The sequence below is a fragment of the Bos grunniens genome, chromosome 3 (genome assembly GCF_055505025.1).
Source record: "Bos grunniens cultivar Pamir isolate PY7600 chromosome 3, Bosgru_T2T1.0, whole genome shotgun sequence".
In the NCBI taxonomy this organism is placed as follows: Eukaryota; Metazoa; Chordata; class Mammalia; order Artiodactyla; family Bovidae; genus Bos; species Bos grunniens.
Window position 1 is genome coordinate 89,778,694 of NC_141167.1, and position 25,329 is coordinate 89,804,022.

A 25,329-nucleotide genomic window follows, 5' to 3' on the forward strand; every position below is an offset into this window, starting at 1 on the left:
ATTGGGAAAAAAAATCTAGCATCCATTCCTGAGAACCCATATAAAAAAGAGTATAGCAAATAGTATAAAGAAATCTGAAACCAAAATGTTTGAGAACACTGACTAGAGTAACCTAAAATGCTAACTGCTTAGAATAGGTAGGGAGTCATAATCTAGAGTCCCCAGCACTTGTACAGAAAAAAAAAAGATACATCTTTATTTTTTACTAACCTCTAAATGTTAGTAAGGTTAGTAAATCAACCCTGAATAATCGTTGGAAGGACTGATGCTAGAGCTCCAGTACTTTGGCCACCTGATGTGAAGAGCCAACTCATTGGAAAAGACCCTGATGCTGGGAAAGATTGAGGGCAGGAGGAGAAGGGGGCAACAGAGGATGAGATGATTGGATGGCATCATTGACTCAGTGGACATGAGTCTGAGCAAACTCCAGGAGATGGCGAAGGACGGGGAAGTGTGGCGTGCTGCAGTCTGTGCGGTTGCAAAGAGTCAGAGGACTTAACAGTAACAGCAACCTCTAAATGAAATTTAGTGTTTGTTTCTATTTTGGATGCAGGCAACAAACCACAGTGGTAATGTTAGTGCCAACTGTGACTTCGTCACTAGTAAATGTTACTTTTAACTTTTCTTGTATTTGTTTGTTTCTTGAGGATAACATATAATTAGGTCTTGCTTTTTTTTATCTTGCCTTTGAATTTGAATGTTGGAATATTAGAATAGATGATTTACGTTTAATATAATGATGTGGTTGCCTTTTAATTCTATCCTGTTTTGTATTTCTCCCATCTCGTCTGTGCTTTTTTGTTTGCTTGTATTTTTCCTGCTGTTTTGTGGATGAATTAATTGTGTTGTTCAGTATTTCATTTTATCTCAGCTCTTGGCTTATTTGCTTGCTTTCTAAGTCACATCAGTCGTGCCCGACTCTGTGTGACCCCATAGACGGCAGCCCACCAGGCTCCACTGTCCCTGGGATTCTCCAGGCAAGAACACTGGAGTGGGTTGCCATTTCTTCCCTGCCCTTCTATCCCTGTTGTTGCTCTAGTATGTACAGTATGCATCGTTAACATATAATTGAAAGCGAAAGTGAAAGTCACTCACCCATATCTGACCCCATGGAAATTCTTCATACACTTCATGAAATTCTCCAGGCCAGAATACGGGGGTGGGTAACCGTTCCCTTCTCCAGGGGATCGTCCCAACCCAGGGATTGAACCCCGGTCTCCTGCATTGCAGGCAGATTCTTTTACCAGCTGAGCTACCAGGAAGGCCTGATACATAATTACCTACCTTCAAATAATATTACTGTACTACTACAAATATAACGTAAGAACCTTGAACATCATTCTTCCTGTTCCCTTCCTTTCCTATGGTATATTAAGTGCATGCTGGTGAACATTTTTCCTCTCCTCAGTTTTTCTTTCTTTTTTGGGGATCTGAGAGGATTTTTTATTTCACTTTCATTTTTGAGGGCTATATTCATTGTATTTAGCATTCTAGGTTGACCATATTTTTCTTGAAGCATTTGAAAGGTGTATTTTCTTTTGTCTTGCCTAGCTTCTTGAGAAAATCTATATATTTTCATAACTTTGTTCTTCTATATCTAAACTTTTTCTTTGGGCTTCTTGTGATTTTCTCTTTTTGACAACTTTCAGGAATTTGATTATTATGCATTGTTCTTTTCTTTGTATTTATACTAAGGAGAGGATGCATTGAATTTCTTGGATCTATGAATTTATAATTTATCAAATTTTGAAAGTATTTTATTATCTGTTTTATTTTTCGAATCCCCCCCCCCCCCATTCCAGTTACAAACATATTAGCCTACCTGATAGCTGGATATTGTCCTGTGGTTTTCTTCTTTTTTCTTCTTTTATTTTCCTTCTTCCTTTTCTTTTCTCCCTCCTTCCTCCTCTGTCTCTCCACTCTTTACCCTCCTTATCATCAACTTTATTCTATCTTTATCTCAGTTCCTTTGAAGTTTCCTTCTGCAGTGTTTAAGATACTGTTAAGCGCATCAGACATTATTTTTGAACATTGAAAGTTCATTTTGGTTGTTTTTTATGTCTACCATTTCTCTCCTCGTTATATTTTCCTTTAAATCCTTGAGCGTATTTATCATATCAGTTTTAGAGTTCTTATGGACTAATTCCATTGTCTCAGTTCTGGGACTGTTTCAGTTGACTCATTCCACCCTAATTTCAGGTCATATTTTCTTTGTCATCTGTAATAATTTTTTTGGATGCTGTGGACATTGTAAATTTTATATTATTGAATGATGGAATTTTTTTTCTTCTTTAAAAAAATTTTGGACTTGTCCTGACAGGCAGTTTTTTCTATGGATTGACTCAATCCTTTGAAGCTTGTTTTTAAGCTTTTTTTGGAAGCATGTAGAGTATTTTCTTTCTTGAAGAGCTCTCTAGTCTTTCCCATTCTATTGTTTTCCTCTATTTCTTTGCATTGATCACCGAGGAAGGCTTTCATATCTCCATGCTATTCTTTGGATGCATTCAATGTGTATATCTTTCCTTTTCTCCCTTGCTTTTTGCTTCTCTTCTTTTCACAGCTATTTGTAAGGCCTCCTCAGACAGCCATTTTGCTTTTTTGCATTTGTTTTTCTTGGGGATGGTCTTGATTCCTGTCTCCTGTACAAACCAAGGGAACATTTCATGCAAAGATGGGCTCAATAAAGGACAGAAATGGTAGGGACCTAACAGAAGCAGAAGATATTAAGAAAAGGTGGCAAGAATACACAGAACTGTACAAAAAAGATCTTCATGACCCAGATAATCACCATGGTTTGATCACTCACCTAGAGCCAGACATCCTGAAATGTGAAGTCAAATGGGCTTTAGAAAGCATCACTATGAACAAAGCTAGTGGAGGTGATGGAATTCCAGTTGAGCTATTTCAAATCCTAAAAGATGATGATGTGAAAGTGTTGCAGTCAATATGTCAGCAAATCTGGAAAACTCAGCAGTGGCCACAGGACTGGAAAAGGTCAGTTTTCATTCCAATCCCAAAGAAAGGCAATGCCAAAGAATGCTCAAACTACTGCACAATTGCACTCATCTCACACACTAGTAAAGGAATGCTCAAAATTCTCCAAGCCAGGCTTCAGCAATACGTGAACCGTGAACTTCCTGATGTTCAAGCTGGTTTTAGAAAAGGAAGAGGAACCAGAGATCAAATTGCCAACATCTGCTGGATCATCGAAAAAGCAAGAGAGTTCCAAAAAAACATCTATTTCTGCTAATTGACTATGCCAAAGCCTTTAACTGTGTGGATCACAATAAACTGGAAAATTCTGAAAGAAATGGGAATACCAGACCACCTGATCTGCCTCTTGAGAAATCTGTATGCAGGTCAGGAAGCAACAGTTAGAACTGGACATGGAACGCCAGACTGGTTCCAAATAGGAAAAGGAGTACAACAAGGCTGTATGTTGTCACCCTGCCTATTTAACTTATATGCCGAATACATCATGAGAAATGCTGGGCTGGATGAAGCACAAGCTGGAATCAAGATTGCCGGGAGAAATATCAATAACTTCAGATATGCAGATGATACCACCCTTATGGCAGAAAGTGAAGAAGAACTAAAGAGCCTCTTGTTGAAAGTGAAAGAGGAGAGTGAAAAAGTTGGCTTAAAGCTCAACATTCAGAAAACGAAGATCATGGCATCTGGTCCCATCACTTCATGGCAAATAGACGGGAAACAGTGTCAGACTTTATTTTTCTGGGCTCCAAAATCACTGCAGATGGTGATTACAGATGTGAAATTAAAAGACACTTACTCCTTGGAAGGAAAGTTATGACCAACCTAGACCACATATTAAAAAGCAGAGACATCACTTTATCAACAAAGGTCCGTCTAGTCAAGGCTATGGTTTTTCCAGTGGTCATGTATGGATGTGAGTGTTGGACTATAAAGAAAGCTGAGCACTGAAAAATGGATGCTTTTGAACTGTGGTGTTGGAGAAGACTCTTGAGAGGTCCTTGGACTGCAAGGAGATCCAGCCAGTCCATCCTAAAGGAGATCAGTCCTGGGTGTTCATTGGAAGGACTGATGTTAAAGCTGAAACCCCAATACTTTGGCCACCTGATGCAAACAGCTGACTCATTGGAAAAGACCCTCATGCTGGGAAAGATTGAGGGCAGGAGGAGAAGGGGACAACAGAGGATGAGATGGTTGAATGACATCACTGACTCAATGGACATGGGTTTGGATGGACTCTGGGAGTTGGTGATGGACAGGGAAGCCTGGCATGCTGCAGTTCATGGGGTTGCAAAGAGTCGTACACGACTGAGCAACTGAACTGAACTGAGAGTATTTTTTTACTCTAGGGTTTGTTTAGTGAAGTGAAAGTTGTTCAGTTGTGTCCAACTCTTTGTGACCCCGTGGACTAAACAGTCCATGAAATTATCCAGGCAAGAGTACTGGAGTGGGTAGCCTTTCCCTTCTTCAGGGGACCTTCCCATCCTGGGAATCAACCCAGGTCTCCCTCATTGTAGGCGGATTCTTTACCAGCTGAGTCACCAGGGAAGCCCTGGTTTGCTTACTTCTGTACTAAAATATGAATGGGAGAGCCCTGGTGGCTCAGGGGTAAAGAATCTACCTGCCAGTGCAGGAGGCATGGGTTCAGTCTCTGGGAAATCCCATGGATAGAGGAGCCTGGCAGGCTACATCCATGGGATCACACAAGAGTCAGACACAAGTTAGCGACTAAACAACAAAACAAAAAAATACGAGGATTCTGGAATTTCAAATGAATTACCTTTTTTCAACAAAGAAGACCTCTGGTCAGAACTTTGGATAGTTTTCAGGAAAAACAAACAAAAATGAAAAATGTCATGTTATTTTATGTAACAGTTGTATGTTCTTAGGCTATTCTTAGCATGTTTACTAATCTTTGATTTTTTTTTTTCTTTCAGATTATCAGTATTTAAACAGACCACATCATGCGTGAGTACAAGCTAGTGGTCCTTGGTTCAGGAGGCGTGGGGAAGTCTGCTCTGGTAAGTTAGCCAGCTAACTATAATGAATTAATATAATACAAAAAGGATGTTCATATCTTCTTGCCTTACAATTTCTAGTCACTAAAGAGAAAAAGTGGCATTGTTTTTATATGCCTAGTATCTGGCTCACCAGGGGACCCAGACTCATTGAGTAACCATGGATGTGTATTTTTATAATGGTGGCTCTTCTTCTTTCATTTACCAAATATTTATTAACTATCTATAATATGGCAAACATTAGTGTTTGTGATTTAAAAGAAAGAAATTATTCTCATTTCTAAGGAATTTACTTTCTAGTGGGGAAAACTGATCATTAAAGGTACCAGTGGAATAATTCCTATCCTACCCTACCCCAGGCTTATGTAGCATAAAGGTCATTTTTTTGTACACATGCTGTATTTATTATTTATTGAGCTTCTACAACATCAGACTCTAAAGTTACAACTGTCAACAAAATAGTCACAGTCTTCTTCATAGAGATAAGAAAGGAAGTTGGAGATATTACAAAAGAACAGAGACTATTTCTGCAAGGTTCAGTAAGTTACAAATAGCATATCAGTCACTTCCTTGGGAATAGAATTGGAAAAACTGGTAATAAATAGGTTCAATTATCATTACATATGCTTTTGTGTCTTTTGCACTTTTTCATATGTCCATGAATAAAAATAGAAATCCATAGGAATTAGTGAGGTTGTCTAGGGAGGGACTAGAGAGAGAAAAGTCAGGACAGTGCTCTGAGTACCTCTCAACCTTGAAAGAGTGGGTAGGATTGAAGGATCCAGGATGGAACAATGTATCTTTATACTTGGATATAAAGAGTACCTTTACATGACTGTGCAGAAGTCATAACACAGAGGTAGCTGGTTGTGATCAAAGCAGCTTCAGTAGGAATGATGTCATAACCATCCTGGGTAGATTGAAGAGTAAATGAGAGCTGAGGAGATGGAACCACTATTACAGATAGTTGAAGCTGACCATATTCAAGTTGACCTATTTAGTGCAAGCTAAAATAGTGTATAAAATATTTCACTGGCTAGTTGAAGTGTGAATGACATTTGAATCTCAGCTGGCACGCCAGTACTCTTGCCTGGAAAATCCCATGGATGGAGGAGCCTGGTGGGCTGCAGTCCATGGGGTCGCTAAGAGTCGGACACGACTGAGCGACTTCACTTTCACTTCTCACTTTCATGCATTGGAGAAGGAAATGTCAACCCACTCCAGTGTTCTTGCCTGGAGAATCCCAGGGACGGGGGAGCCTGGTGGGCTGCCGTCTATGGGGTCACACAGAGTCGGACACGACTGAAGTGACTTAGCAATAGCAAAAGGGTGAATATGATATGTGACTGTGATTATAAATTTAATACACTCAATAAATTTTAATTCCCTCTTTTTTTTCCCCCCACAATTAGAAAGCGTGTTTCAAAACTTTTTAAAATTTATAACTTTTGCCTCTATCCTTTGAGGGCATGAGATAAAAATTGCTATAGATACATAAAGGTGGGTAATAGGAAACACTGATAAATTTTCAGATTTTAGTGAATGAGAATCCATGTCCTTATGTATATGTATCCTGGTTGTATTTTAAAACTTAATATAGTAATTATTTTAACAGTGTAATGTCAGCTGACCGTTTTTAACATGACCACCTCCTTTCATAAATATATTATTAATTATGAATGTGTCCTTATAAGGAAAAACAATGATACTTTATATTTGCATGTTCACCCAGAGTTTTCACATAATTTCACTTAATCTTTACCACTTTGTGACATTAAATGACCTATAAGACGGGCAGGTTTTTCTTCTAAGTCCTTAACTTTTATCTGCTTTTTTTTTCCTAGACAGTTCAGTTTGTTCAGGGAATTTTTGTTGAAAAATATGACCCAACGATAGAAGATTCCTACAGAAAGGTAAACGTGAAACTTGTATACACATGCTTACAAGTATCCATGGAATAGCTTTTTTGAAAATAGTTTTGAGAAATGATACAGATACTCTGTATCTATTTTAAAAAGTTTCACCAAGACAGACTATTGCTTAACTATAGAGAGCTCTGTGTTCTTACTGATTGTTAATCGTTCTTTAATGTATGCATTTAACAATGGGAATTTTCTGAATGTAGAAAAATTGCATATAAATAAGTATATTTTTTAGGTATATTTTTAATTCTTTTTATGGACTAAAATTAGGATCACTTTATGCTTGAAGTTATACTGTGACTGAAAGTTATTTTTATGTAGTTAAATAACTTCAGAAATATTTCATCTTTAGACTTAAAAAATTCTATATTTGGATTCTGTATAATTCTGTAAGGGGTGGATACCTGGCACTGTACATTTTTATCCCAGCCTATAGAAAGCACAACACCAAGAGTAAAACTGCTAACCATGGACTTTGCATGGTAATGTGTTGATGTAGATATAGGTTCATTGACCCTCCCACTTGTACCACTCTGATATAAGTCGGGTGCTGCTATGGAGGAGGCTAGCAAGGAGCAGGAAAGGGATATATTCTGCTCAGTTTTGCTGTGAACCAAAAACTACTTTCTGAAAAATAACACTTATTTAAAAGGAAAATAAATTTTAATAGTTGATCTTGACAAAAAGTACTGTTTTATTTAATTATAAGACTAGCTAGAATTGTGGCGAACTTTCATGATTTTATTTCCCAAGTATGTTATGGGGTAGAAAAGACAGTGCTGTAAGAAAGCCTGGTAGGCGCCCCCATCCAAAAGATTAAACCTGCCTTTCAACAAATAAGAAAGGGTTGTGTTGTTAGATGTTCTAGAATTTACCTTAAATAGTACTGTAACTCTTGCTGAATTAAGTTCATTAAGCCTACCAGCAGAGCAGTTTCATTATCTGCAAATTGGAAACAAAATTGTGATATATTGAGAAACCACAGACCTAATCCATTATTCATTGAACATGCCCCCTCACAGATTGTGCAGATTATTATCACATTAGTCCTATAAGTGGTGGAGTGTGAGTTTGTAGAACTGCCCATGGTCCTGTTCATCAATCCTTTATTTGACACAGAAGCAGTTTAAAATAGTCCTTAGGTTAACAAGTTTATTTTTAGAAGACAGTGTTGCATTACTGAAATCTCCCCCAAATAAGTTGCTGGTTAAAGCTTCAACTATAAACAGAGATCTGTACCTTGAGTGCTGAAGCACTTTTCTTAATCCCATATTTATTAAAAATTTTCCAAACCATTAATAGTTGGTACTTTCTTTGGGCCAGCCTTCTCTTTTTCTGTAAAACCCTGGGAAAATAGAATTTAGTACATAAAATTTCACCTTATGCACACAGCTTTTCCAAAGAAGTACCTTTTTGTTAAAGTCTTGAAAACTGTATGAGTTCAGTGTTATTGTGTTCCCTTTATCTCTTCAGTTTAAATTTTACTCTGTATTAAACTGGGGGCACATTTAAGTAAAACTTTGACGACTTGAATGTGGTAAGTGGTCAGTTTTCTTTACCCCCAAATCTTGGCTATATTTTGAGCTACTTGGTACTTTTGTGCCTTGTTTTGAAGATAATATAAATATACATACTTTATTGCTGTTTTTTTTTCCTTTTAGAACTATACCTGTTTATTGCTGTTTTTCTTAAATTGCAGAATATGACCACTGCCTTCTAATAATAACAGAAATCAATGCTCATATTTCAAGGTGGTCAGAAAAATATCTAAACTCAGCATTAACAGTCCTGGTAGAATGTGTTTGAGACCTCCTATTCTTTATTATACTACCAAGTTAGGTCTCCACCAATACAGCAAACTGCTAGAGAAAGGCTTCCAGTTGTTAATAGGAACTTTGAGTGAAGAGGTGGGAGGAAAACAGACTGACATTTTGATGTTACTTTTTTATTCTCCACCCCCAACCCCGACCCCAACAGCAAGTTGAAGTAGACTGCCAACAGTGTATGCTCGAAATCCTGGACACAGCGGGAACAGTAAGGATGTTTCTTTCTCTCTCTCTCTCCTTTTTTCTTGTTAGATTTTAATTTGTAAACAGGTTTTTGTCACCTGATTGATTCCTCTGAGTAGAAACAATTGTTCTGATTAAGAACTTAAGTCTCTAAATGTAAAACTTCTTACATTTTCTTACGTGCATTAAACTCTTTGATGTACTTAATGCCCACATATCACTATTAAATTGTATGTTGAGTTCACCTACAGAATCTGTGTGTTGAGTTTCTTTTTTCCTGTATTGAGGTGAGCGTTATGCTATTACTGCTCTTTAAAAAAAAAAGGTATTTAAGGTATTTTAAATCCAGAATTTTAGTTAAGATAGGTATTTCGCTGGGCTTAAATAAGACTGTCTCTTGATACCATGGTAATTCATTTATTTTAAAAATTGTTTTTGCTTTTTATTAGCATTTTAACATCTCACGGGACTAGTGATGTAGCAGTGTTTTCTGACAAAAATCTTTAGGATTATTTCGAGCCTCATTTTTCATATCTTTAAAGGAGTATAATGATGATAGTACATTATAGGGTGCTTGTAATGATCAAATGGGGCTTCCCTGGTGACTCAGTGGTGAAGAATGCACCTGCCAGTGCAGGAGACTCAGGTTTAGTTCCTGGGTCGGGAAGATCCCCCGAAGAACTGAACAGCAACCCACTCCAGTATTCTTGGCTGGGAAATCCTATGGACAGAGGAGCCTGGTGGGCTGCAGTCCGTGGGGTTGCAGGACAGTTGGACGTGACTTAGCAACTAAACAACAACACTGATCAAATGAGATGGTGACTATAAATCATTTGGCACAAAATACCTATAATATAGTTAATGAACTCTATGTATTTGCTTTTATTTTATTATCTTCACTTGTCATTACCTTTTTAAGTTTTTTTGTTAATTAATGATGTTTTATTCTGCCACAAAAAATGCACACATTAAATGATTTTCTTTTTTTTTCTCCATATGTATAGACTTTTCCTGTTAGGCAATGCTCTAAAATGAATGGCATTCTTAAATGTTTTAAGTTGTTTTAAAATTCACAAATATACCCCATTATAATTTTATAAATGGTGAGAAAATTTCAGATCAAAAAACATGAAAATACTGGAGCAATTAGAGTACAAATTATACCATATTTTCCTGTCCTTTTGTGGGAAAATGGATCTTTATTCCAACAGGAGCCTTGTATCAGCTGAATTGAGGTCTCTCCCTCTTGCCACTTTCCCCAACCCCCAATTTTCCTAGCTTCTGAATCAGCAATAATTCCCCATTGTTTCCAAAGACCCCAACAGTTAAAAAACTTAAAAAAAAAACTTTCTACTTCTTCCTTTCACAGCTTCTACAACTGTGAGGACATTCTTCTTCCTCTTGTCCAAATTAAGGAAGTTTTCCTCCACTGCAGAGATCCTCCCTTATTTTCTCAAATATCTTGTATTTTTCCCATCCTAGCAGTCAGCATGCTGTGTTATAATTTTTTTGTATATTTGTCTATCCCCAGTGCCTTGCATAAAAGTTGGAAAGTAGTTGATGCTCATTAGTCTTATTCTAAATCAGTTCTTTCTCCTTTAGGATTGCTCACTTTCTCCAACACTGCTTTAGTCCAAAGTGTTGGTGATTTTGGTATCCAAATAGAATCTGTATGGGTAATAGAGATGGTTTAGTAGCTTGGCTTGTCAGTTTCTTGACCTCTACTCTGCTTCATTCATTCATTCCCATGGTCTTTACCCTAGACTGTATAACCAAGAACGTAATACCGTCCTGAATTTCATTTTCAAGTGTCTTACTCTTCACTCACCATCTTGTTTCTCCAGCTCACTTCCTTTCAAACCCTTCAACTTCTCTGGCATCTGCAGTCTGTTTATTCTAATATCTTTGATTATCCCTCATATCCTCAAGCCCCTCTTTACATAGCTTCAAGCACATGATCTGTCATTCAGAATACATCCCTCACATATATCCTCAGTTCCCTTGACTTTTTCAGCAACCTTTGATTCAGTAGATCATTATCCTTCTCTGTGAAAATTTTATTCATTTGACTTCCAGGAAACAATACTTGCTTGGTTTTCTCCTTGTATCATTCATTGTTTCCAAGTCCTTTCCTGATTTGGCTTCATCTCCCCAACCTGTTAATGTTGGAGGGCATCAGGGTTTACTCCTTGAACTTTTCTGAAAACACTACCTTGGAGATCATCTTTTGTAGCACCAAAATAATTTAATTAAAATCTGGATATATAAAAGAATTATATGCAGTTTTTCTAAATCACACAAAAACAAATTAAAGTGAGGACTTCCCTGGTGGTCCAGTGGCTAAGACTGCACCCTCCCCCTGCAGGTAGCATGGGTTTAATCCCTGGTCAGGGAACTAAGACCTGCATGCTACAGTAGCCCAGCCAAAAAAAAAAAAGTGGTTAATATTTCCCTTGTAATTCTACAGTTTATTGTTTTTAGTCAGGTAAATAGGAGACAGGAACATTCACCTCAGATTTTCCAGAAGCTGTGTATCATGTCTTGAGTTTCCTGTCACTATAACATGTAATAAAGAATTCAGTAGCTAACTTGTTGTTATTCTGATTTAAATTGTTTCCATTTTATTGTTTCAATTCAGTACATTTAAGGAGTCATATTTATAATTTATTGCATGTTTTTATTATAGGAGCAATTTACAGCAATGAGGGATTTGTATATGAAGAATGGCCAAGGGTTTGCACTAGTATATTCTATTACCGCTCAGTCCACATTTAATGACTTACAAGACCTGAGGGAACAGATTTTACGAGTTAAGGACACAGAAGATGTAAGTATTTCTCTCTATATATGGTGTATTGCCATCTCTCTGTGGCCAAATATAAAGTATCCATTTTCTGTATCAATAGGGACTTGGAGGGTATCTACCTTGTGCCTAAAAGAGGCCTGGTAACCAAAAACAATTTTAAGCTTTCTAAATTTACGTGCAGATAATATACTGAGAGGGTGTCCCAGGTGGCTCAGTGGTATAGAATCCACTTGCCAAGCAGGAGACACGGGTTCAGTCCCTGGGTCAGGAAGAGCCCCTGGAGAAGGAAATGGCAAACCACTCCGCTTGCCTAGAAAATTGCATGGACAGAGAAGCCTGGCAGGCAACAGTCCATGGAGTTGCAAGAGTCAGACACGACTTAGCAACTAAACAACAACAGATATGCCGATGAGATGGTTAGAAATGAAATGAAAGGACATGAAATGAAGGACACGTATGTAAAGTTCCTCTTTTTCCGCTGCACTTATGACCCACCATGTGCTACATGGGTCACAAGTGTAGTGAAAAAAGAAGAGTCAAAGAATACTTGGTAGCAGAAGGGGGACTCAGATTTTGCTTGGAAAGGTGGCAGTTAGTTAATGTCAAAAACAGTGTTCAGAGAACATTATCAAGAACCATAAAGCTTTGTTCCCATTTCTAAAATTCTCTCGGTACAGTTTTTACTTAGTTATTTCCTTTGAATTATATTAAATATTTTAATTAACTCAGTTTTTATAATTATTTTTGTTTTAGATTTTTTTAATGTTAATTTTTTATTGTGGTAAGATATACTGTTTTAGAAAAATTATTTGATGTATAACGTGCCTTTTTGCAAAGATGAAATCTATATTTTACATGTTTGTCTCCGTTTTGAATTACAAAGTTCCTTTTCAAAAGTTGTGTAAGTTAGGGTATAAAATTTCATCTGGACCTTCCTTTCTGTTTCTGTGTGTTCTCACTCATTATTGATGGGAACACAGGCACCTGCTCAGCAACCATGACTTTGGGTGATATTGTAGGCAGGAGGGGTTTGCACCATATGACTCATGACCAGCCATAACCTAATGAATAGTTCTCTTTCTTCCCATGACTAATTCATCTAAGAGAGTTCTTTTTTCATAGGCAATTACATGCAAATCACTGAACTCTGATAATGTTAATCTCTTTATCCCATGTAATAAACTAGAGATCAAATCATAGATGAAGACATAGCTGCTCAGTGGCTTTATTTTTAGTCTTACTGTTTCTTCATGTCTCACCTAAGCTAGTTTTCAGATCTAGAAGTAAAACTTATTACTGTGTTGGTTGTGCTGTGTTTTTGACGTTTGTTGGTCCTGTGAGTTGAGGCACTTAACACACACCCAGACCATTGAGTATGTTCTTCTCTGTATTGCAGGCATTTCCTTTTCCTTCATATTTTTCTACTTGGAATTCAGCCATTAGCATGAGTCCACATAATAATTTTGGGATTATATTCTTAAAATGATTTTAGCAGATCAATGTGGTAGAATCTTGTCCATTTTTTTCTGTCTCTTCCCCTTGCATCTTCTCCCCAACACACATACATACACCTTTTTTAAAGCACTTGGTGAAGCTTATGGGCTTCCCTGGCTCAGATGGTAAAGAATCTGCCTGCATTGTGGAAGACCTGGGTTCAATCCCTAGGTTGGGAAGATCCCCTAGAGAAGGGAATGGCTCCCACTCCAGTATTCTGGCCTGGAAAATTCCATGGACAGAGGAGCCTGGCAGGCTACATCATGGGGTCACAAAGAGTCTGACATGACTGAGTGACTTTCACTTTCACTTTTCTTTGGTGAAACTAATAATCCTAACACATTTTAGTTGGTGGAGGGTAGTTGCTTGCTTATCAGAAGCTGAGTAACAAGTATGTTGGTTGCTTATTATATGTCTTTTCCTTTCCACAGGTTCCAATGATTTTGGTTGGCAATAAGTGTGACCTGGAAGACGAGCGAGTAGTTGGCAAAGAACAGGGTCAGAATTTAGCAAGACAGTGGTGTAACTGTGCCTTTTTAGAATCTTCTGCAAAGTCAAAGATCAACGTTAATGAGGTAACCAACAGCTGTGAGGCAGCACAAATAAGTGCCTTTTGAGTTTCCCTTCTTTCAAGCTAACAGTTAAAAACAACTTTTTAAAAAGAAAAAGCAGTGTTCTTTTAAGCAATCTTCATCAGTTTATGGAAAACACTAATTCCTAGAAACTATATTCCTTCTCTGTATAAAATCACTTTGATGACTATAATGAGAACATATATACTTACCTTGTCGGCAAAGGGGAAGTTTAAGTTAAAGAAAGTGTATTTTAAATCCTGCTAAGCCTCTAAATGACACACCAGAAAGTGGTGTGTGAAAATTGGCATATCACCCTTGTCTTTACAGCAGTTAGCTATGCAGATGTGTGTAAACAGGTTGTAAAATTCAGTAGAAAAATACAGAAATCAAGGTAGTTACTATAATGAACTTACGTTGTACAGAAGGACGTCGTGTAATTTGAGTCGTGCTTCCCTTTGGTGTATGACTCGAAGAATCTGTGTGAGTGGATGGATACAGAGCTATAATTCACTCTGTCTTTTAGGCCTCTTAGAGCAGGTGTACAAGGCTTTTTCTGTCCATGACTTAAGCATTCCGCTATCCTGAGAACACAGCTGGGGACAGGAATGCTTAACAAGTGAGCTTGTCTGCCTGAGTGTAAAGGGCCAATGGTTTACTGGATCCCTAAAAGATGAGTGCAGTTCCCAACTGCCACCACCACATGCAAGCGAAATATTAAGAGGTTCCCTTGCTTTTGTTAATTTTAACATCAGGCTTTAAAACAAACAAAAAAATGAAATAGACTTCTTTCCTTTCCTAGTAGAGCAAACGTTCTCATTTGCCAGTGTGCTTGCCATTTATCTTTAGGACTTCCCTGGTGGCTCAGATGGTAAAAGCGTCTGCCTACAAGGCGGGAGACCTGGGTTTGATCCCTGGGTCGGGAAGATCCCCTGGAGAAGGAAATGGCAACCCACTCCAGTACTCTTGCCTGGAAAATCCCATGGACGGAGGAGCCTGGTAGGCTACAGTCCATGGGGGTCACGAAGAGTTGGCCATGACTGAGCCACTTCACTTTCACTTTCTTTTGCCATTTATAGGATCACAGGCAGTCACTAAGAATTCAGCACACCACATAGATGAAAGTTAAGACTGGGTTGGGTTGTCAGAGTCTTCTGTGTGTTTTTGCTTGCCATTCCTCTCCGGCCTTTGGTCCTTTTGGTCTCTTTTTCTTTTATGGTTATAGACAATGACCAAATTATTTTAAACATGTGGTGTGAAAAAAATTTAAGCTTGATACACATCCTCTGTTTTACAAAAATAAAGAATGTCAAAGCTTGCTTCTTAGGTAAAACCAGCTTAAATAAATACATAAAAATAAGAAATTCACAGATTTTATTTATTCACTGAGTATTCATCATGTCCCTGTGTGCCTGGCTCTGTGTTAGGCACCAGTAACACTCATCTGGACAGACACTGGTCATGCCCTAAAGAAGTTAACATACCAATGGGGGAAAAGTTCTGCTGTGATCTTCAACAACACTTACTTTTAATTCACTGCCAAGTAATGAAAGGAAGTGTGAAATGTTTCCTGTTTCAGCTTTCCCTGTTGTAGAATTATGATTTCATAGATGTTATCTTGTAAAACATGGCTAATCATAATTTTAATTTTTGGTTTAGTCTTACTCTTTGAGAATTATCTCAAGGAGATAACTTTGAGATAATACAAGATTGATAGATGAGCTTGGCTAAGGAAATAGTAGTGCCAGGTCACCATCTGCAGCATGATTGGATCTAGTTCCTGCATCCTTGTGGTTATCCTCACTGGTACCCACCCACAGATTTCATAGGGCCCAGCTAGAGCTGAGCTGGGCCAGGGTCCAGGGACCAGAGGGGACAGGAGGCATTTCTTACCTTTGAAGCATTACCTGTTTGTGGGAACTTACGTGCTGCTAAGCCTCCCTCTGGGATGGCCTCCCTCCCTCGGAGGCCTGCTGCATTGGAAACCAGTAGCCTCATTGAAGTCGACTGTTGACATAAATGTTTTAAAACAAAAATAGAAAAATGATACAACAAAATGAAATACATTAGGTGTTTAAGGCTCTTTATTCTTTTGGAAAACATACAAACGTCATGCTAAAAATTCTTGACAGTATAATAACTTGTTTCTTTTAATATTTCTGTCTTGATAGCCTGATAATCCAACTATAGAGTTTCATGGGTAGTTAATAGTTTCTCAGACAGCTAATATTTTGGAAATACATATGTGATCTCTGAGTCCCTGAAGATAGAGGGATCCTACTTTAACACAATTCAGCTCTTGGTCTCAAGTTTGGGGACATTCTGCTTAACTAAATTGCCCTCTTTAATTCTCTGCTGTCTATATGGTAGAATATATAATTTTTTAAAACTTGTTTCACATCATTTTGTGAACAAGTTGTGTTCTGAAAGTAGTATATAGCTGTATCAGAATCACATCAGTCTTAATCAGGACTTAATTGTTCTTTGCTGATGCTAGAATAATCATTGGAATCAAGACATCCCAATTGAGGAATGACAGAGGGATTAAAAAATTATTCTGTGTTCCCTTTAGATTTTTCTATAGTTCAGAAAGATGAGGAAGAATCTAGGCTGAGGACTTTCAGCATATCTAACCAAATAACCATAGTTTGAACTTGCCCTCATCACTGAACCAGCTGCTACTGTGAGGTAGGCACCATTTGCCAAAGAAATCCTTGAGGATAATACAACAGAACCAGTTATCATTTTGTTTAGTACCAGAAACCCAGACTGGCTAGCATGAAGAAATGTGCTGTTTTGATCAGTTTACTATTTTAGTTTATCCTTTTGTTATTTTTCACTTTATAGCTCATGTATTAAAGCTGAGGAACTAATGAGATTTTGTTTGTGGCTAGATGGGAAACAGTGGAAACAGTGTCAGACTTTATTTTTTGGGGCTCCAAAATGACTACAGATGGTGACTGCAGCCATGAAATTAAAAGACTCTTACTCCTTGGAAGGAAAGTTATGACCAACCTAGATAGCATATTCAAAAGCAGAGACATTACTTTGCCTACAAAGGTTCGTCTACTCAAGGCAATGGTTTTTCCTGTGGTCATGTATGGATATGAGAGTTGGACTGTGAAGAAAGATGAGTGCCGAAGAATTGATGCTTTTGAACTGTGGCGTTGGAGAAGCCTCTTGAGAGTCCCTTGGACTGCAAGGAGATCCAACCAGTCCATTCTGAAGGAGATCAGTCCTGGGATTTCTTTGGAAGGAATGATGCTAAAGCTGAAACTCCAGTACTTTGGCCACCTCATGTGAAGAGTTGACTCATTGGAAAAGACTCTGATGCTGGGAGGGATTGGGGGCAGGAGGAGAAGGGGACGACAGAGGATGAGATGGCTGGATAGCATCATGGACTCAATGGACGTGAGTCTGAGTGAACTCCGGGAGTTGGTGATGGACAGGGAGGCCTGGTGTGCTGCGATTCACGGGGTCGCAAAGAGTCGGACACGACTGAGCGACTGATCTGATCTGATCTGATCTGATGCATATTAAGCATAATAATAAGTATGGGCTTCCCTTGTGGCTCAGCTGATAAAGAATCTGCCTGTGATGCAGGAGACCTGGCTTCTATCCCTGGGTTGGGAAGATCCCCTGAAGAAAGGAAAGGCTACCCACTCCAGTATTCTGGCCTGGAGAATTCCATGGGCTGTATAGTCCATGGGGTCTCAAAGAATGGGACACGACTGAGCGACTTTCACTATGCATATTAAGTTCTTGGAGGGTTTTGGAGTTGTGTGAAACAGAAACTACCATTTTGTTAATAAACTCTTATGTTTTCAGCTTTCTTAGAAATAAGATAATAGAATTAAATGGTTTGAAGAAAATGGAACTGAGTAGGATGGACCAGAAGGAAAAGAATGTAAATGAAGCACTTTTATAGCTTTGAATAAATTGTTTGGTAGTGGTACCCCCTTAACAAATAATTTAGGCTTGTGATCTTGGGACCATTAATTATTTTTTTAATTTATAGTGTAGTTGCTGTATGGGCTTCTTTGGTGGTTCAGACAGTAAAATATCTGCCTGCAATGTAGGAGACATGAAGGGAATGGCAGTCCACTCCAGTATTCTTGCCTCGAGAATTCCATGGACAGAGGAGCCTGGTGGGCTACAGTCCATGAGGTTGCAAAGAGTTGGACACGACTGAACAACTAACACTTCAATTTTCACCTAGTTGCTGTACAATATTGGGCTTCCCAGATGGAGGAGTACTAAAGAATCCACCTGTCAGTGCAGGGGACACAAGAATGTGGGTTCAATCTCTGCATCAGGAAGATCCCTGGAATAGGAAATGGCAACCCAATCCAGTATTCTTGCCTAGAAAATCCCATGGAGAGAGAAGCCTTGTGAGCTGGTCCATGGAATCACAGAGAGTCAGACATGACAGCAACTGAGCATGCTCGCTGTACAATATTATGTTTTATAGGTGTATGGTGTAGTGATTCATAATTTTTAAAGGTTATACTCCATTATAGTTACAAAATATTGGCTATATTCTCTGTATTATATAATAAATCCTTATAGCTTATTTTATACCTGATAGTTTGTGTCTCTTAACCCCCTACCCTTATATGGCCTCTCCCGGCTTCTTTATTCATGGGTAACAACTAGTTTGTTCTCTGCATCTGAGTCTGTGGTTTTTTTTGTTCTATTCACTAGCTGTATTTTTTAAATTCCTCATGTAAGTGATATTACACAATATTTGTCTTCTCTGTCTGACTTATTTCATTTAGCCTAATGCCCTCTAAGTCCAATACATATTGTTGTAAATGGCAAAATTTAATTATTCTTTATTATGATTAGTGGGCTTCCCTGGTGGCTCAGAAGGTAAAAGAATCTGCCTGCAGTGTGGGAGACCTGGGTTTGATCCCTGGGTTGGGAAGATCCCCTGGAGGAGGGCATGGCAACCCACTCCAGTATTGTTGCCTGGAGAATCCCCATGGACAGAGGAGCCTGGCAGGCTGCAGTCTATGGGGTCACAAAGAGTCAGTCAGACACGACTGAGCAACTAAGCCCATGATGAGTAGTATTCCATTGTGTATGTACACTACATCTTCTTTATCCATTCATCTGTTGGTAGACACTTCCATATCTTGCACTTGTAAATAATGCTGCTATGAACATGGGTGGGCATGTACCTTTTCAAATCAGTGTTTTTCATTGGATATGTGCCCAGGAGTGGAATTGCTGGGTCATATGATAATTCTGTTTTTAGTTTTTTATGAAACCTCTATACTGTTTTCCAGAGTGGCTGCACCAATTTACATTCCCACCAACAATATGTGAGCGTTCCCTTTTCTTTACATCCTCACCAACATTTGTTATTTGTATTCCTTTTGATGCTTGCCATTCTGAGAGATGTGAGGTGGTGTCTTGTTGCCATTTTAGTTTGCATTTCCCTGTGATTAGCAATGTTGTGCATCTTTTTATGTGCCTGTTGGACATCTGCATTTCCTCTTTGGAAAAATATACACTTGGCAGAATGTTACTAATTGGTGAACATGGGTGAAGAAAATACTTAAGTTCTTGGTGCTAATCTTGCACCTTTTCTATAAGTTTGAAATTTTTAAAAAATAAAACAAGTATAATTAGGTTTTTGAAGCATAGAAGATTCCGTGAAGAATGTGATTTCTCTTATTTCTTCACTACTAATTCTTTTTATTAACTTGTTATTGAGTATCTAAGAACAAATGTATTTCTTTCATTGTAAATAGATAAGTCCTGCCTTACCCTGACTGAAAATCAGCTGGAGTGTCTGAGACCTGCTGATAAGCGACGAAATACAGACCCAAGAGCAGAAAAATATTTAACAGAATCAAGATTGTTTTATGGAAAAAGGTCTCAAATATTGTTTGAATAAGTACTACTTTTTTCTTGCTTTTATTTAGATATTTTATGACCTGGTCAGACAGATAAATAGAAAAACACCAGTGGAAAAGAAGAAGCCTAAAAAGAAATCGTGTCTGCTGCTTTAGACCCACAGTAAGCAGCAGCTCTGAGCCAGGTAAGGTGCTAAAAGCAGAACAAACACCTTTCTCAGCCTCTTAGGTTGGGCTTTCCCCACCGTTAACCACTTCCCACTTCACCTATTGGGGTATTTCCAGGCTTCTGTAATTTGTAAATGTAAATGTGTTATATAACTTGTAGATATGTTCATCTGTTGGAAAATTTGTCTTTTTCTCAGTGAGGGTCTAGGCTCTCTGAGGGAGGGCAGGAATCATATCTGTTTTGCTCCAAAGCATCCCCAGTACCTAGTATAGAATGGGTATTCAAAAAATAGTGGTTGAATAGATGGAAAGCCTTCCAAGGTCACACCCAAATTCATACTGAATTGAAGTGGAACAGTGGTTCATCTGGGAAAAAGTGAGTTTTGCCCCTCTTTGAATGAAGCAGAAACAAAAGCATATAATGTGCTATTTTATGTCTGGCTTGTTTCACTCAAAAGTGTTTCTAAGACTAATCCTTGTTGCATGTAGCAGTAGTTTATTTCTGTTGTATGACTACACTAGCAGTATATTTATGTATTCTGCTATTGATGGACATTTGAGTTCTTCTCAGGAACAAGTATGATTCCTGTGCACTTTCTTGTACAAGTCTTTATGCACATATACGTATATGCATATGCATTTCTGTATGTAGGAATTGAATGACCAGACAGTACACTGTATGTGTGGTTAGCTTTAGTGGAAACTGTTAAGTCTTTCAAAGTAGTTGTACCAGTTTACACACATACTAGCAGTTTACGAATTCCACATCCTTTGAAAATTTAGTATTGCCAGTTCTTGGAACTTGAGCAGTTCTGCTGGGTGTGATGGTACGTCAGTATAGTTTTAGTAGTTATTTCCTCTCAGGTATGGGTTGACTTCTTTCAAATGTTTCTTCTGTAGGTCTCTGAGTAGTAGTTGATTTTAAGTAGCACTTAAGTTTTCATTAAGTGAACCCATTGGAGAGAAATTAGTGACAGCATTGAAGCTGCCTATCAAGTGAGAAACCAGGCTGTGTGGGGCCATTTGTTTGTTTGTCTTTAATTATATACTTAAATCCCCTGAACAGTTTCTGCTTATGTTCTTCAACTCTAAACATTCAGTTCAGTTCAGTCACTCAGTCGTATCTGACTCTTTGCAACCCCATGGACTGCAGCATGCCAGGCCTCCCTGTCAATCACCAGCTCCTGGAGTTTACTCAAACTCATGTCCATACCATGAAAGAATATTTTCATGAAGTGGGTTTATGATGTAATTTGATGCTAATTATGGGACTGTTACTAAACTTGGTCCACTTAGAGGAAAGTCAGTTGCTCCCCACTTGAGAGTTGGTTGTGCTAACTCTTGTAAGTCCCTTGGGTCCATTTAGTAGATTACCTCTTCCAGAGTACCAAATTAACTAATATGTGCTTCCTTAGAGATATGAACAAATTTCTCTTAGGGGAAACAACTGAGTAATTATGCCCCCTTTTGAAATAAAGTAGAGGGAAAGCAGAAAAGTTCCTAGGTTGCCTCTGGTAGTCAGACTTTGGAAAAACAGCTTCTGGCCGCATGGTTGCTTTAGGCTTTTAGTGAAATCTTGAGTCAGTAGCTATGAATCATCAGCTCTCTGAAGAGGATTATTGATAAAATTGCTGCTATTTGCATTTCTTTAGGGAAGGGTACAAAGGTAAAAAGAAAAGAGAACTCCAAATTCCAGTTCCTGTTCTGAAATGTATTTAACTCTTTTATATGACTGCTTCATTTTTATCATTATCTGAGCTGACTCTCACTGAATTTCCAGTTCTCTGAAAATGTCCTTTTAGCTTATGTTTAAAGGAAGAGGTGCCATCTTCTGGCCTATTGTGAATATTCATTCATACACACACTACAGTGTATTACTGTGAGTTTACCTTAGAGGAAAGAAATCTTGACTTAAATCTAGAAATAAGACTTTCATCCTGGTTGCATAAATTCTTAGACTCTGATAGGTAATTCAGCCTTCAATATATTTAATGTTACCCAGGACCTCTGTGCCTATTTGATAATACCAAATAGTAGGTCACTTAGTAATCAGAATACTTTGCAGAGCTATAGGCTTGAAGTGCCATGTTGATCCCATTTAAAAGGTACTGAGATACAGAATAAATTTAAACAGCAACTCTTAAGTGTTTTTAGAAAGAGTATGTGAAGCTTAAGGGCAACTTATCTAGCCTTAGCCATTAGGCAAAATCATATTGAAACATGTTAGTCTTTTTCTAATATGTCCTACTTTTGAAAATGGAGGAAAGAAATTCATCTTCAGGAAATTACTCCTTTAACCTAATTTTCTTCTGCTGAATAGTAATCCTTACTTTGAATTTTCTGCCCTTGAAAACAGGCATCAGCTATTTCTGTATTATCTCTTTTTGACCTAGCCTAAATTGGAAGAGGTAACCCTAATATGGAGTTCCCTGGTACTTCAGATGGTAAAGAATCTGCCTGCAGTGCAGGATACCCAGGTTCAATCCTTGGGTTGGGAAGATCCCCTGGAGGGGGGAATGGCTAAACACTCCATACCCACTCTAGTATTCTTGCCTTGAGAATTCCATGAACAGAGGAACCTGACGGGCTACTGTCCATGGGGTCTCAAAGAGATGGACATGACTGAACGGCTAACAGTAATACTTACAGCTCTAATATAATAACCATAAAATGGTTGAATTAAAGAATTTTCCATGGGAAGTTGATGCAGCCATGAGTTGTTTTCTTAGTAGAAAAGGAACTTTTAAAAATAAGGTGATAATGGGGTGGAAATCATCACTGTTTTCCTCTGTACAGACAGGACTGCTGGATACATTGTGAAACACGAAATACAATAAAACTGTTTTTAAAAACATTTTAAAGAGAGTTTAAAATAACCTTGTTACTATATCTGTTTAATATATTTAGTTATCTAATGATCAGCTAAAAACATTTCTTTCTATAATACTAGATATCTATTTACTATCATGTTCTGACATTGAGATTAAACATACATATAAATATATATATATATGTATATATATATCTGTATCTATTCGATGTTCTAGATTACAGGAATGAAGAACTGTTGCCTAATTGGAAAGTGCCAGCATTCCATACTTCAAAAAATAAATCTGAAGAGGCTTCTCCTGTTTTATATATTATGTGAAGAATTTAGATCTTATATTGGTTTGCACAAGTTCCATGGAGAAAAGAATTGCTCTGTGTATATCTCTTGGAAAATAAGACAATAGTATTTCTCCTTTGCAATAGCAGTTATAACAGATGTGAAAATAAATATACTTGACTCTAATATGATTATACAAAAGAGCATGGATGCATTTCAAATGTTAGATATTGCTACTATAATCAAATGATTTCATATTGACCTTTTTATCATGTTTCCTCCCTGTCAAGCACTAAAAGTTGAACCATTATACTTTATCTGTAATGGTATAGATTATGAAAAAATTTCCCCTCAAACTCACTGCAGCAGATAACTTTTTTGAGTCATTGACTTCATTTTATATTTAAAAAATTATGAAATATCATTCTGTCATTATATTCTAATTAAAATTGTTTGTGCATAATGCTTTGGAAAAATGGGTCTTTTATAGGGAAAAAACTGGGATACTGATTTCTATGGCTTTCAAAGCTGAAATCTATAATAGACTAAACCCACTCTAATATCGCTTCTTGTGTTTTACTGTCAGATTAAATTACAGCTTTTATGGATGATTAAATTTTAGTACATTTTCATTTGGTTTGTGTGTTTTGTTATTGTTTATAGATTTAAGGGCTTTATTTTATAATGACCACATTGTTTTAAATGCAGCAGTAGCTCCTTTCTGACTGGTACCTGCAGAGCACTTGGCTTTAAACCCCTAAGTAAGTGGTGATTTCTCTATGAGCAGACCTCGCACTTTCTGTTCTATAATATTTATTCCTATTATACAGTGAAATACATCATACTACATACAATAGTTTTGTATATTCTCTCTTGATCTTAAAGATTGTATCTTATTGAATAAAATATCCCACTGTGTATTATTTTTATATGTAAAAAGATAAGTTTAACACTGTATCAGGGTTTAACTTTTACTACTTCCAGTCTTCCCCAGCTTGTAATTTCATCAAGGAAATCCTTTTGCCATTGTTAATTTGTTGAGTATAAGTCCACCATGAAATGTTATGTAAAATTTTTCAGATTTGCTTCATAGTATTGTAGATTGAAGTATCTAAGAAAAGTGGGTGAAAGTGAAAAAGCATATAAAGGATGTGTCAGTTGCTTTTTCTTCAGCTGTGTAAGAAGCAGTATAGTGGTGGTCATATGGAAAAGGTTGCTAAGTTAAAATTTTTAGCTGGCTATATAGTGGTGCTTTTCTTTTCCTTCCCAGTTTTTTTCCATTTTTTGCAGAAGTTGGGGCTTAAGTAGATCATGGACCTAGAGTGATATGACTTATGTATGCCATGAAGTAGAGCCAAACAGCTCATTAGCCACTTAAGTACTGGGGAAGGAAAGAAGCTTGGGAAACCCTGTGCCTTGTTACTGAATATCAAGGAGACCAGTCCTAGAAAGTCTAAATCATTGCTCAGGGATCTAGACGCTGTCTCATTGCAACTGGGTGTGAAGTAGTGTTCACGCCTTGCTGAGACTTTCCAGGAGTGTGGTCAGCCCCATCAGTTACTAAATTGACATTTCAAGATCAAATTTCAAATGTAAGTTCTGACCAACCTGAGAAAATGTTAAAATATTGTAAAAAATTTTTTTGGAAATTGTATTCTTTTAAGTTTCTAATAAACTTAGTTACCTAATACTTACCTTCTGCTGATCCAGTTATACATATGTCTGGGACTGAGGAGCCAAAATCTCCTAAATGCAATAAATTTGAAAAATAAGCGAAGCATTAGGGCCGGTCTGTCCAGGTCAGTGTGGCATATTTTAAGGTCCTCTAAAGTCGTTCTTCTTTAAAACACACCTCTCAAACATTCCTTTGGACTTAAAATCATAGACAAACATCTCATAAGCGAGCAAACATTTCTAGATATTACCTGTTACACAGATTGTATAGTTATTTGCCAGATTAAGTAGGAATTATTTTAAATAACTCCCAAGTTCCAGTCTGCTTAAGGAGTAGCGTGAACTCCACGTCCTCTGTTTTAGAACATGACAGGTACTGGATTTGTTACATCTTATACAGTCCACTTGGGATAAAGGTAGAATTGTGAAGAAAAATGCCCTTCTGGCACACAGTAGTGTACAGAGCAGGACCAGCTAAAATCAGAGGTATGCATCGCTATCCGAAAGAAATCTGCCATTGCTGAGCAAGAGGGAAAGGTATCCTGTCAGAAAATGAGAGAGGTGTGCTTTTATAATGTCTCTATGTGGAGTCCTTAGTCTTGGTTCCATAAGGGAGGGTACCTGAAAATAGTGGTGTATTTTTATAGCATAAAATTTAAAAGTCCTCAAGGATATTATATGAATCTCATATGGTAAATATTCAAG

The 25,329-nt window shown here is 37.6% G+C and overlaps 1 protein-coding gene across 7 annotated transcripts in view; it reads left to right on the forward strand.

The window, feature by feature from the left end:
- RAP1A (RAP1A, member of RAS oncogene family) overlaps positions 1–23,582 on the forward strand; it is an 82,347-nt gene extending 58,765 nt beyond the window's left edge. For all 7 annotated transcript variants that reach the window (XM_086391816.1, XM_086391818.1, XM_086391813.1 and 4 more), the window contains 7 exons: positions 4,929–5,012; positions 6,854–6,922; positions 8,909–8,965; positions 11,627–11,767; positions 13,672–13,815; positions 19,746–19,861; positions 22,892–23,582. In XM_086391816.1, the coding sequence (XP_086247942.1) occupies positions 4,956–5,012; positions 6,854–6,922; positions 8,909–8,965; positions 11,627–11,767; positions 13,672–13,815; positions 19,746–19,832 (555 nt within the window). In that variant the 5' untranslated portion in view covers positions 4,929–4,955 and the 3' untranslated portion in view covers positions 19,833–19,861; positions 22,892–23,582. The remainder of the gene's footprint in view (positions 1–4,928; positions 5,013–6,853; positions 6,923–8,908; positions 8,966–11,626; positions 11,768–13,671; positions 13,816–19,745; positions 19,862–22,891) is intronic.
- The last annotated feature ends 1,747 nt before the right edge of the window (positions 23,583–25,329 follow it).